The sequence below is a fragment of the Schistocerca piceifrons genome, chromosome 2 (assembly GCF_021461385.2).
Source record: "Schistocerca piceifrons isolate TAMUIC-IGC-003096 chromosome 2, iqSchPice1.1, whole genome shotgun sequence".
NCBI lineage: Eukaryota > Metazoa > Arthropoda > Insecta > Orthoptera > Acrididae > Schistocerca > Schistocerca piceifrons.
The window spans coordinates 757,958,615-757,973,311 of NC_060139.1; the positions used below are offsets into that span (position 1 = coordinate 757,958,615).

The window sequence follows — 14,697 nt, forward strand, 5'->3', positions numbered from 1 at the left end:
GCCTGCGATATGCCCATTGGCGTCATTGCGCATCGCGAATTATGTGATCATAACAATCGTAATATATCATAAATGATTCAAGATACCGAAACGAGATTTCTGCAAATGATAGCACGCAATGAAGCACATATATTGTATGATAAATACTCGAAACTTTTTTATTCGCCTAGATATGGAACTAACTCGCCTGTAGCAGGCGGCTCAGAACGCATTCCGAAGTCTAGGTTGATAGCGCAGCATCAGATGCCTTTATTTCGTTCTGTCCCAAGACGTAATGTAACAGACCAAGCAAACACAGTACGAAAAGTAGCGATATGAAAGATGACACTACCCGAAATGTATTCACCCCAGTGCGGACAAAGACATAAGATACAATCAGTTGCGAACATGTTGCGATTTCATAATGGCAACGTGAGTGCAGCTTTATCGAGCGAGAAAGCAAAGCAATAAATAGCTCTCAATGAGGACCGCTGCCGCTATGTTCCGGTAAGCGTGTTCTAAGCATGGAGGATGGAGGTAAGACCTCCATGGTTCTAAGCACAGTCTAATATAACAGTCGCGACACTCACTGCTGTAAAAGTTGTTGCCGTTTGACAGATGGAGCGACACTAGCGCTCAGAGCGGCAGGTAAGGTGAACGTCAGACGCGTCGTAAGCATAATGTTTGTTTGCATCCATTTCCTACGTAATTTCCGAAATATTCGAGTTAGTTTCTTGCCTCCAAGAGTTTGTGTATTACCAGAAGGCATATATGTTTCTAAAAATGATTCTAAAATAAGCGCAAGTATGGACAAAAACCATGAATAGAGTGGCAAGTTACAACACATTCGTGAAGAAACACTTGTGACATTGTACAGAATTGCAGCTTACCACGTTGATATCAAAAGAATATAAACACACAGATTCACATGTAAGAAGCACAGACATGTACCTCTACATGCAAAAGCTATGGACAGCTCGTTTATCGTTCTGTAGGTCTACTCTGTTTGTCAGTGTCACTTGTTTCCACGACCTTCATCTTTATATTATTCTAAGTGGGACAAGCAACTGACAAATAGTGGCAGAAATATGCTGAAAACATAATGAGCTGATTACATTACATTTCACGAAAAACCAAATATTTGAATAATTTTCAAACAATCTGTCTGTAGGCACTTTCCTTGTCCCATAATAGTTTCGCTCGAAGTCTAGCGATCTGCACATTCTGACACTTCACACGCTTTTGTAAGACACGAACAGCTGCACTTAACCTAACCACTTCATCGTCAAAGCAGGTCTTGTGTTGATGATTCTCACGAATCTGGCACTAATAAATGGAGAGTTGAACTAGCTGCTTCTGTGTCATAGAACTATTTTACAGCTTTAGATTTACTGTCGAATCTTTGTGGCAGTTTCTTCTTCATCGTCAGTTGAGGTGGCTTATTTGGAATGTCAAACAGTGCGGATACTGCATTCCACACGAGTTTGTTATTGTCTGCGTTCATGACCTGGTTTTGTTCGAAATGTAGCGAACAAAACCTAATATTATTATACAGGTAAACCGGGTCTTTCTTCATAAGGTCTTCTCGTCTGCTATTAACTAGCCATTTTTTTCCTCCTAAAACGAAACATTCATGATTTATACACATACATTTGCAAATGAATCGTGACGATACAGTTTAGTAACATGATGGTATATACCTCTCAGGATCCTTAGGAAACCTAAAAAAGACGGCTGTGGTGTCTTCTTCCTATTGCTGCTGCAATTTATTGCGCTACAAACGCTCCCGATGGTAAAAGCCATTGTATAAATCAAAATAAACAATCACTATTCGCTTTCACGATCGCGCCGAACTCACAGTTCAACCTACCGGCCGCTTGGAGCACTGCTGGCGCTGAAGGCAACAAAATCGAGGCGAAGTGTCGCGACTGTTATGTTAGACTGTGGTTCTAAGTGTGGTCACTCGTGCTGTCAGAGATGTTATTGTAGTAATGAAAAATATTGTTTGTGATGTACATCTATGGAAGTTTGAATTGTGGGATAGAAAGAGGTAGTGAGAAAAATAAACTAAATAAATTATAATATAGCATGTCAGTGGCAGGAGAGACGCAGATCGAGAAGAAAATTCCAATTAAGGAAAAATTACGTAAGCTTAACAATTTTTTCTTCATACACAGTGCCAGTACACGTTTTCTTGTACCTTGATTTTGTCATTGGAGGTATTATGTTTACTCGCAATGAATTTAAGACAGTAGGGTGTGAAGTTAACGTTAAGCAGCAGCCGAGGATGTCGAGTTTACTCGTCTGTGCTGTGCATATACTAAGAATTGTTATTGAAATTACAGGACTTTATTTGATAAATCTAGCAAAGGACTACCAAGAAGCTACCTTAGATCTTGTGAAAGACGCTAAAGCCAACAAAAGAAGGTCCTTCGTAACAGCAGTAGGTGAGTCATTCATATTATGTGTTCAGTTATGCTTCTCGGGACATTGCAATCCTGTACGAGGCGTGACAACTTCAAGTTTCCTCCATTCTGCTTTCTCCATTGCTGCTGTTCGTCATCCCCTTTCTCAGAGGTTATATATATTTCACTTTCCTCGTCAGCTTTCTGCCGGTGTCGTGGTCTTCTGTCGTTTTCCATTTCGCCTCCATTCAGAACCCGTTTTAGTTTTTCTTCCACATAGTGTTCATTGCAAGAGCAGTCCCGAGCCTAGCGACTTCCCGGCCCTTTTTCCTCCTCAGTGTCAACGCCTTGTATAATGTGGCCCAAGCTTGTATTTTTATTCCAAGAATAGCGGCTTATAAGTTGTTGCGGTTTATTTACCCGATGAAGAACAAGTAGTATTAAGCAGTATGTGGATGGTTTATTAACGTAGTGCACAGTTAAAGTATATATGCTTAGTTTGCCATTTCCACACTACTGACCATTCTGTATTTTATTGGGCTCTTCACAAAAAGTTAAATGAATAAGTTCTTTTAATGTTCAAGAACCATTGTTATTTTGAGCTGCCCATACCACACTATAAGTCTCAAAAAAACCTAGAAAATCGAAATTGGAATCGAACACTTCCCTTGACCTATGTAGGTCAACAGCAACTAAGCCTCATTTCTTCACGACACACTGAACACTTCACGACTTCAGCCAACAGGCCAAATAGCTGAAGAAATTTTATTAGAGACAACACAATGTCCCCCACCATCGCCGACAACTGAAAACTGTTGACCTTGTCAGTCATATCCATACTTACCAAAGACGTAAACAAAGCAATTTACCAAAATTCACACACGACGAACAGATAAAAACTACAATAACATCGACATAACAAAACCGAAATCATTAACTAACTGAAAAATATTGCTCTGAAAGCACAGTCACTACTGATACCCCACACGTGCAATGCTACCACAAATGAACCCCATATGCCACATAATACACTACCCGTAAACACACCACCAGAGAGAACCACCTACCGTAACAATACACCACCGATAAACACGCCACACATGCAAACTAAACCAAAAACATCACCTAACACACAACACATAAACTCACCACCAGAGAGCACCACTGATCACATCAAAATGACACCTACAAACACGCCACTCTCACAAACTAAACTCCGCACTGTCATGATGTCAGATGCAACAACAGCCTAACGTCACGGGTCAAAGCCGACGGGTGGAATCAGACGTTTCCATTGACCCCATAGATCTTGCACAGGAGCCTATATTCAAATTTTGTGCTTCTGTACATCAGCACTCTTCATGCCCATATTTCACATTGCTAGATTACTGCAGACTTCACCATGGCATTGTGTATTTTCAGTATGTTTAGTATCCATGGGGTCTTTAATTTCTTCAAACATCTGGGAGTACATTTTACCATTTAAAATGTGAAATTTTATTTTCTTTTACATATAATTTCTCCTCTTTGGTATTAGATCACAGCTAGTAAAAAATCTGCAAATGTAAAAATTGAAGCCAGCAGTTAATAAGTGTAAATTTTATTTCTTTTCCCGGTGAATATCATGTACTCAAGTTTTCATTTAATTTATATACACATGTGGGGTTGAGTTTCTGAAGCTGAGAGAGCAACACTAAATGAACAAAGCTATCAGGTGAGTTAACTGGGAACTGATTAGGTTGCTGCTGACTTCAGGTGTGGCCTACATCTGTACTATGTCAGTTTTTCCTATTGGAAAGTTGAGATGCACAAGACTGTCTCCACATGAGGCTGTGCCAAGTATTGTACATCCCGAGGGTTAGCTGGGCAGGCAGGCCATAGTATATGCAGTCATGCTCCACTGGCCAAGCAGTGCAAGCATGTGTAGAGCGTGTGCAGTAGGGCCATATGACAGATAATCTGTATTATTTGTGCCTGCGTATGAGTGTGATGAGTGGTGAGCACAGTTGCCCTTGTCTCATGGGACAGTGTTGGAGCTGCTTACTTTAGACCTCAACAGAAGCAGGGGGAAGATGAAATGGTTGGTGAAACTATAAAGGGGTCCCTATTACCGTGTTAATATTCCTGTGCTTATAGGTGTCGTAGGTAAGCCTCTTTTAGGCTAAATCTGTCATCCAGACAGACAAATTTAGAAAAGATCAAGAGGAAAGAAATGTCACATAAAAAAGAAACTTGTTGGAATAAGCTTACAATGGTACTTCAGAATGTTAGAGGACTAAAAACCAAAGTTGATGAATTTCTTGTTTGTTTGCATGACCTAGTCAAGTCTGTCTAAGCACCATGTAAGTGTAGGAATCATATGTTTGACATAGAGACCCATAAATTATAAGCATATTTTTATAAGAAAAAAATACAATGAGAAGTCTGCATTAGTAAAGTGCTGCTTTGATAAATGTCATTTTTATTTATTACAGTAAAGGATCCATCATGGAAAGTTTTAAGATCTTTTCAGAAAAATTTGATCAGTCCTATGCCACCAAGAAAAAAGAAAAGCAAATGATATTATGTGGAGATTATAATATTAATTTTCTCTAAAATTCAAAACAAAATTGGAAATGCTATTACATTTATATGCTTGCTTACATCGTTGCTATCCACACCATCATTACTTCGGAAAGCAGTACACTAGCAGGCAAAGTATATTGTCCAGTCAGATTAATGTGACCACCTTGTACGTTTGACATCAGGATGCAATAACTACTCACAGGCGGCTGGGTGTATAAAGCGTGTCAGTGTGGAAAATAGTGGAGACATTGTTGTAATACAGAAACAGAGTAATTTATGTTATCCAAAAGGGAATGATAAAGGGTGGAAGCATTTCCAAAACAGTTAAGTTTGTAAACAGTTCACATGGTGCTGTTGTTGAAGGCGAAATGGCATTATCCAAAACTTGTGCCACAGGAACTGGGGTGCACCATGGGCCATAGATGACAGGGGTGAACAAAAACTGCAGGGATGTGTACAAGCAAATAGATGTGCAACTGTTGGAAAACCGACAGTCCAAATGAACCTAGGGGCTACCAACAGTGTTTCCTCAATGACCATTCAGCGGATATTCCTGCTTATGAGCCACCACAGCAGGCACCTGGTTTATACACCCATGCCGACTGCTGTTCATTGGCAACGGAGGTTATTATTGGCGTGACAATACCACTACTGGACATCCACTGAGTGGCATCAGGTGGCCTTTTCAGATGATTCACGTTTTATGCGACATATGGCCCTTGACATGTGCATGTGAAATGTTTGAAAGTAGACATCCTGCAACAATCATCATAAGGATGCAGCGTGGAGGTCAGAGAGTTATGGGCTGGAGAATATTTTTGTGGCATTCACTGGGTGGTTTCATCATTTTGGAAGGTGCAGTGGGTGGGCACAAGTATGGATCTATCCTTGGCAACCATGACCACACCTACATGCAGTTTGTTTTTTCTCAGCATGATGGCATCTACCAACAAGGACAGTGCAATATGTCACACAGATTGCAGTGTGTGTGTGCATGGTTCGAATGGTTCGAAGAGCATCAGGATGAGTTTACCATACTTCTCAGATTTAAACCCAATCAAGAATCCGTGGGATCAACTCGATCAGACTGTATACCCGATGGATCCTCAACCAAGAACCTCATTGACTTTCTCTGCATGTGTCACAGGGCCCCATACTATAAAAGGTTGTTATTCAGGCTTTTGACTTGGGGTCACATTAATGCGACTGGACAGTGTCTTTGTAGATGAGCACTTGAATGCCGATATCAGTGGTTATACTGTAGTGAATGGCCCCTCTGAGCATGATACACAGTTAACAATACTAAGTGGTTACAATGAGGGGTATAATGGAATGGAGTAATTGGTGATCAGACAATCAAAAGTTTCGAGGCAGCCTTACAGGAAACTGACTGGAGTGAGATTATAATATGACAGATGCCAGTTCTAAATTTTATGTGTTTATGGATGGAATTCTGTCAGTCTTTAACTGCTGCATTTCCAAGAACACAGGTAGGTTTGGAACCAATAGGGCTTTAAAAAAACCATGACTTACAAAATGCATCAAAATACCGTGTGCAAGAAAAAGGATATGCCATGATGTGAAACGATTAGCATATAGGAGTTTGACTGATTTTGTGTTACAGGAAATACTGTGTTGTCTCCAGGAAAGTGATTGAAAAAATACTGTGTTTATAATGTCTGAATTTAATAAATCATGTTACAAAATTAGATCTATGTGGGCAGTAATTAAAAGAGAATTGTCAAAATTTGAATCCTTTGTTGTTACAGAAAACAGCCAATTATCCTCTGATTAGAAATATTTTGTGTGTGGCAGATTGCAATTTTGCATGGGAGGGGAGGGGGTCAGTGTTGCCAGCATGCAGCCAGCCATGCTGTACATACCGACAAAAACAGGCAATACAGTGAGTACATGGTCCTTGAGAAAGAATTAAGAGTACCTCTACCACTCGGCTCATTGAAATTTCAATCACAAAGTAATTTTAATTGGAATATAAACAAAAGGTTGCTAGTTGTCATGTTGCCAACATATTTAATAATTACTTCCTGCAAATATTTTAGAAGGCTGTGGGCAGGGGCAGTCCAAGGGATAAAGTAATATAGCACATTCAAGAAACAGTGCCACAGCCACATACATACCTCATTATTCCAATTATTCCTTGCTCAATTAATAATTGAATTAACTCAGTCACATCCATAAACTCCCACAGATTTGTTGTTGTCAGTGGTGGTGGTGGTGATGTGGTTCTTTTTTTATATTAAGTATACAGATTTGAGTTAGTAGTTCCTACCTAACACCTTTTAGACATTGCAATAATAGAAATTCTTCTGTAGAAGAGGAGGAGTTGTCAGTGAGAAACATTTTTAGATGCCCTCTTAGTACTAAAGGCAAATTAAATGTGGAGTGACAAATGTCACATTTCCTTCTGGTATTGTAATTATGTACAACATTGTCCCGTGGGTCATTACATCCAAAAGGATCATGGACCTCCCACTATTTGAGCTTCAGTTTACCTGATGGAAATGGTTGCTATGGTTGTAGATCTATCCTAAAAATTAATCTGTGCAAAATTTTAAATAATGAGCTGAAGTATATGAGAAACAGTGGCCTTCTATTTGGATGGCTTTTTAACGAATGTGCATGAAAATGAACAAAACCCAGTATTTGAAGCTCTTCTACTACAAGAAAAAAGCAAGTAGAAAACTATTACTTTAAGATTGTGCATAACTTTTGGCTGTGAATTATAAAAATACAGTGTGACAGAATGTAAAGAGCATTTTGTGAGCCAACATAAGGCATTAAAGTGACTCAAAATCCTGCAGAGATAAATGCATAGAGTTTTTGATTTGATCCTCTTTGGGGTCCTATATCTTGGGGAGAAAAATGCAAAGGAACTACAACTTGACACATTTGTTGACAATGCCAGGGACACGATTCTATCAGCATATCTTCCCGCTTAGCGCATTATTTTCGATTATGCTCAGTCACAAACATAGTGTGTCAAATTTAAAATTACAGTAAATGAGCAAAGTTCAGATGTAAATATTGCAAAAGGGTCATTTCACAAATTCTTCTTCCTGGTACCATTGCAGAGAACACAATTTTCTGCAGTAGCACTTAAATAGTCAGTTCAGCAAAGGAACCAAATATGAGGCTGAACTTCCACAAAAGTCATGTAATATGTTGCGGTCGCAACATGATACTGGTTACTGAACCCATAACTTCGAGGCAAGTAGGAACGAAAAATGATAGATAAATGCTGGTGTTGCAATTAGTCTTGAAAATCATGGAAATTTGATGACTCAACCAATTCAAAACCAATTGTTGAGTCAGTTTCCCTGATAGTAACCATGTATGGTTGCAAAGTCAAGATGGGCATGATGATGATATCAAACATTGCTTATTCTGCTATGTATAGATGGGCATGTTTGCTGGTTTCTTCATCAAGGTTCCAAAGTCTCGTCGAGTTCCTAGCCTTGGTTAGTTTATTCATTGAGGTTGCAAAGCCACAGTTGGGTTTCTTGCCATGGTTCCCAAGCACATATGTGGGTATCTTCATGCTGGTTCCCAAGCCAGTGCTATTTAAAATTGCTGCTTCATGGCATTAAATTTTTCTTCAGTGCTGTTTAATGTGGGTTTTGGAAAATTATACTGACATCCTCTTCTAGTTGCTGAAGGTGCTGCAATATTCGTGATGTGCTGTTCAGGAGTCCAAATTTATCTTCTCATTCAGGCCAACAGAATGAGCAAGCTGGACCAAAAGGGTGCTTAAATTTGACCCAGGGCATCATGTTTTTCAGTATCAACTTCACGTATGTTACCAGTCCACTAGTGATTGTCAGAGATGCAGGCAATGTATTGGCCAGGAATGAGGCTTAAAACTGACACGAAAGGCACATTAATGTCATCTGGTTGATAAACAGAGGCCAGAAAAGAAGTTTTATCATATGAATCCTGGTTAACTTAATGTGGTTCTAACCATTTGGCAAAAATTGATAATTTTCATGAGTTCCAGCTAAAATATGGCTATTTGCTAGTCATTCTTCTTGTAGCTGTCTTTTGTCTTCTGTGTCTTGGCATCAGTTTGCCAATGGCCACTGTGCACTTAGCAAGATGTACCATCTTGCCATGGTAGCATGTTGTGCACGATTTTTGTTGAAGTTCAGCCTTACTTTTCATCCCTTTCCTGGATCAATGCTAAGATCCAAGATGCTTCTAGTGCAGAAAAGTGTGCTCTTTCCAGTGGTCTGGAAAGAAAAACTTCGGAGGTGGCCCTTTTAAATATTTGCACCTGAACTTGGCTCACTTTCTGCAGTTTTAGATTTGGCAAGTGTTTCTGATTGAGTACAATCCACAATAAGTACTTAGGCAGGAAGATATACTAATAGTCGTGCCACAGGTACTGTTAATATTTGTTCCAAGTTGTTCTTTTCCATTTTTACTTCCAAAAGGCCAAAAAATCCAAATATTTGTCTCTGCAAGTTTTTTGGGGTACTTTGATGCTTATACTGGCTCACGAACTGTTTTACACACTTCCACATCGTGTTTTTCTGATTCAGAGCCAAAAGTTGTATAAGATCTGAAAACAAGAAGTTCCTAGTTGCTGTTACCTTGTATTAGTAAAGGTTCAAACATTGGGGTTTGCTGACTTTCACCACATCCTTGTCAAAGAGTTTCTTAAATATGGGGTCGCTGTTCCCACATATTGGATATTATGAGCTGAAATTTTGCATGAGTTCATTTCTATGGTATCTCTGTACCCATGGTCAATTTAAATAAAACCAGAAATAGAAATGTGGGAAACTTTTAAAAAATGTGATGACTTGGGATGGAGTGACCCTCTTTTGATCTGCAATGAATTATTTACAATAAACGTCATGAGGAAATAAATATACTACGATGCAGTAGTCAGAATGTCCAATTCCTTAAACAGATGTCTCAAATATGATCAAAGGTGAGAACCACATATTTTTACAGCACATTTTTGAGCAATGAGGACTTGATTTTGTAAAGTTGATTTACCCCAGAACATTACTCCATATGGCATTAATTAGTGAAAATATTCAAAAAATGTCAACTTGCTGATTTGTTTCTCTCCAAGATTTGCAATAATTCAAAATGCAAATTTGGCTGAACTAAGTTGTTTTAAGAGTTCTAAAATGTAATTTTTCCAGTTTAAATTCTCATCTGCGTGAATGCTTAAAAATTTTGAATTTTCCAGCATATTTTTTATTTCCTCACCATGTGTTACATGTATCATTGGTGTAGTACCTCTAGATGTGCCAGACTGAATATGTTGTGTCTTCTTAAAATAGATTGTAAGACCATTTGCAGGAAACCAGTCAGTGACACTGTTAAGAAAATTGTTTACCATTTCTTTTGTTGCCATATGTGTGCCTGGAATGGTTACAATACTGTTGTCATCTGCGAAAAGAACTACATCTGCTTGTTGTATATTAGGTGGAAAATCATCAGTGTACATGAGGAACAGTGGTGGATCTAAGATTGAGCCTTGTGCAACTCCATAAGTGATCCCCAGTCAGAGGAATTTGCTCTGATAACATTGGTTGAAATACTAAGTACACCTCTCTGTACACTTTTGTTAGATATGACATTATCCATTGGTTGGCTGTACGATTAATTCTGTAAAACCTCAGGTTATTGTGGTTCACACAGTCAAATGCCAAATGGAGGTCATAGAAAAATTATGTCAGTAATGAAACTGGTCAGTACCTGTTGACATCTCTATCATCTTTCTTATGGAGAGTTTAACAATGGCATACTTCAATTTCCAAGGAAAAATGTGTTGGAAACACTGACAGATCCATATGAGATTATATTTCTTAGGGAATACATAATTTTCGTAATTTCGGAGGAAGAAGTTGGTGATATGTTACGGTATGCATGTTCCCTGGTTTTTAATACCTTTTCTTAGTAATTCTGAGTAGTTTTTTTTGTGTGAAACTGCTGCAGGCTCTCTACTTGTTCTTGCCAAAAGATAAAATTCCCTTTTCCTTTAAACCCTCTAGTGATCCATGGTTTTCTACATGGCTTCAAATGTCCTTTCTGAATAGCTTATGTAAAAAGCTATTTTTAGATAATGGTACAAATTTACCATGGAATAAATGGAAATATTATATCAGCTTTTGGTTCATAATATATCAAGGAAATTACTAAAATCCTTATATTCACACGTATATATTGCATCATTCAATCACACAAACAATATGTTGGTTCCACAAGGTACATTTCCGCCAACAGCCTTGCCGCAGTGGCAGCACGGTTCCCGTCAGATCACCGAAGTTAATCGCTGTCGGGTTGGGCTAGCATTTGGATGGGTGACCATCCGGTCTGCCGAGTGCTGTTGGCAAGCGGGGTGCACTCAGTCCTTGTGAGGCAAACTGAGGAGTTACTTGACTAAGAAGTAGCGGCTCCGGTCTTGGAAACTGACATACAGCTGGGAGAGTGGTGTGCTGACCACATGCCCCTCCGCATCCAGTGACGCCTGTGGGCTGAGGATGACACAGCGGCCGGTCAGTACCGTTGGGTCTTCATGGCCTGTTCGGGAGGAGTGTAGTTTTTTTTTTTTACAAGGTACATTTCCAGACATGGAAGTAATGCTGTTGACATACCCATTTACAAGAATAACTGTCCGGTCACACTGCTTATCTCCCCCTCAAAGGTCATGGAAAGGATAGGTTATGCAAGGACAATAACACATCTGATCTACAGCCAAGCAGAAAGAACAACTCTGTGCCAGTGATGAGACAAATTTTATCTGAATCCTTCGCAGGAATGATCAGTCTGGCTGCAGCGGCACCGTTTACACCTATGGTATTGCTGATTTTGCCCAGCTTCTTCAGCATAAAAAAGCTTCTCCAACCGCCACTGAATGTGCTATAGACAAGATGGTACCCCCCGAGGACAGGCATGGTTTTAATTTTTAAATTATCTCCTGTTCATTTATGAGCAAAAGTAGTATGTTTTGCCTCACAGAGCATGTGACTTACTCCTGAAATTATAGCTTTGCATCTAATAACAATGATAGTGTGTTTTACGGTATATTTTTATTAATATCATGTAAAAATCACAAATACAAGTGGTGATGAAATGCTTCACACTGAATGGGTAGCAGGCCTGATTGGACGCACTTTGGTGACATGTGAAGATGACAGAAGATCATGTCACATTTGCACTTCATAAGATTTTGGTAGTGTTACATATAGTCTCAGTTATTAAAGTCTCTTATTATTAGAAGTCATTACCTCATTACTAATGAACACTACATTTAGAACACACTGAGTAGCAGCTATCCTTTTCCTAATTTTATATTTGGAACATGGTAGCATTTAAGTGAACAGGAAGGAGGTTGCTGTAAGTGGAATGTCAAGTGCAGTTTTTTTGTTTTTGTAATTTGTGGAAGCATAAATCTGCTAAAATATCTGCACATGTAGAAGTGGAAAGAAATTAGTTTGCAAGCTGGTTTTTACTCTAGAATTACAGTTGTGGGTAGTAGCTAAGAACAAAACATGGTAAGAAGAGTACTTCGGTGGGTATAGAACATTATCAAAGATTCTTTAATTATGCATTTGTTATGTCAGAGATCAATTTACCCTACTTGCATAAAATACCACTAAGAGATATTAATGAGTTGTTAATAATGTCCAAATATTCAATCAGAAAATGATATTCTATAGTGTTCTTTCCTTTTCTCTAATCATTCGATTAGACCTGGAAGTCACATTCCTGAATATCACATTAACTTACATTATGTTGTTGTAAAGTATTCTGCAGATGAACAGGTTGCTATGACTACTATAAATGTCTCATGATTTGTTTTTCTTTTAAATCAATAGGTCTGGGTTTTGTTGTATGCTGCTCTCTCACCAACCCTGATGAAGAAAGCTTTCGTCGAGATGTTATAATGTGTAATCAGGACATTATGTTAGTAGGAAAACCAATACGTAATCCAGCTTCTGTTCAGCATATGGAGCACATTGAAAGCTGCTATAACAGGGGTTTCGTACGTAGTTTAAATCTTGGTTTGTTTTCACTTATATGGGTTGACAATAGAAGTAAAAGTTCAGCTGCTTATAGTGCACAGTGCAGTTATCTTCGCCCATCATTTTTTACGTTCCATAAACATGTCATTGATGTTGGCTTTCTTGGAAGATGGTGGTGGCTAAATAGTGTAATGACTGATTATGACATAAATCCTCTAGAATTTCCTAAGTGATCAGTGTTTTGTTATTTTTGTAGTCTATGAACTTATTATTAGTCTATGAATTTATTATTTTGAAACTAATAAACACTCTGTTAGTAAAAACCTGATTTTCTGACTTAAATTAGTATGAAGTGATCAGTAGACAGACTTTATTCTCAAGCTGTGTAAGTATGGATCATGCATTAGAACAAGTGCTTACCTTTGCAGTGTTTCAGATCTCTTGCAAAACTGCCACTACTGAATAATGCATGGTTTCTCATTAATCAGTCACTATATATGTATAAAAATTAAAGTATTTGTGGGTGAAATTGAACAATACTTCCAAAACCACCCACCTGTCTTTGGTTTTCATGTCTGGTGTCACCCATTATTCCCCTCTTGTGCTCTGTTGTGATTGAGCTGTGGTTGCTGTTGTGGTTGTGGAGACATGAGTGTTTGAAATGGTCACCATCAACTCATGGTGGTATCCAGGACATCTTTTGTTTCTTTTACATCAATGTATTTTTCAAAGAAAAAAATTCCTGATTGTTTTATATTGTTATTGAGCTTTTTTAATATTGTCGAATGTCGTAGAATATTCTAAAATATTCAGTAGTACAACTTTGAAATGTCACACATTGCATTACTCTAAACTGTGGCAAAATTATCTTAACTGTACAGTTGTCAAATATAGTAAAGACAGGAACAAATGTTAAATGTATATATGCTTATAGAGCAAAAGTTTGTAAACAAAGAAGGTTGTCTATGTGAACAATTTCAGCAACAAAAAAACGTAGTTCAACAACCAAGTCGGCGAATATGGAACATTATACCAGGAAAAGAAAAGTATTAAAACCGATTGATAGAATGGTCAATCAAGACGAAAGTATAAACTTCCCTATAAAATTCATAAATTCACTCAATGTTTCCAGTATGTCCTCACAAAAAAATCTTCTAAACTACAAGCAGAAATAACTACCAAGAAAAGATACATCAGGATTCATACCATGAATTTCTCAGACTTCAACTAGCGTACCATTCAGCTTTAATTGGCTTATGCAGGTAAGATTAGCATACAGTATGACTATAAAAAATAAAGCACAAGAGCGAACATTCCAGTTTGGCAAAGTGATTTTAAAAGAACTGTATTTATTATGTGAACACATGTACATAGTGTGTTCACATGATAGACAACTGTGAAATGTTCATTGTTGCACCCACAAGCAAAATGCCAAATATGGTCCAAATGAATGTACGTTGAAAATGTAAGATGCTATACAAGTGCGGTTATCAATTACACTTTTTTCAATTCAGAAAACATCTTTTTTTCGTCTAGAATAATCCTATTTTTAACTAAAATTTATGGTGGCAGTGCTACATTTGTGCAAGTAAACTAACAGTACACTTGCAATCTTGAGCTTGGGCAAAAATGATCCTGCATGTTTCATTAAAATATATTCCAGACAGTTGGGTATGAGAGGATTTTACTCTCTCTCTCTCTCTCTCTCTCTCTCTCTCTCTCTCTCTCTCTCTCTCTCTCTCTCT

General features: G+C 38.2%; 1 protein-coding gene and 1 pseudogene across 1 annotated transcript; both read left to right on the top strand.

The window, feature by feature from the left end:
* The first annotated feature begins 1,951 nt into the window (after nt 1–1,951).
* Nucleotides 1,952–13,481, top strand: LOC124777132 (mitochondrial import inner membrane translocase subunit Tim29). The gene is made up of 3 exons (XM_047252423.1): nt 1,952–2,125; nt 2,325–2,426; nt 12,806–13,481. The coding sequence occupies exons 1-3, from the start codon at nt 2,068–2,070 to the stop codon at nt 13,183–13,185; spliced, it is 540 nt and encodes a 179-aa protein (XP_047108379.1). The 5' UTR covers nt 1,952–2,067; the 3' UTR covers nt 13,186–13,481.
* LOC124778316 lies at nt 11,203–11,319 on the top strand (annotated as a pseudogene).
* Nucleotides 13,482–14,697: the final 1,216 nt, after the last annotated feature.

Excerpts from the sequence above, each read along its gene's own strand:
- LOC124777132 (XM_047252423.1), top strand. The coding sequence starts at position 2,068 with ATGTCAGTGGCAGGAGAGACGCAGATCGAGAAGAAAATTCCAATTAAG. Across the intron at positions 2,126-2,324 it reads TCCAATTAAGGAAAAATTAC|GACTTTATTTGATAAATCTA; the intron begins GTAAGCTTAACA and ends TTGAAATTACAG. Across the intron at positions 2,427-12,805 it reads GTCCTTCGTAACAGCAGTAG|GTCTGGGTTTTGTTGTATGC; the intron begins GTGAGTCATTCA and ends TTAAATCAATAG.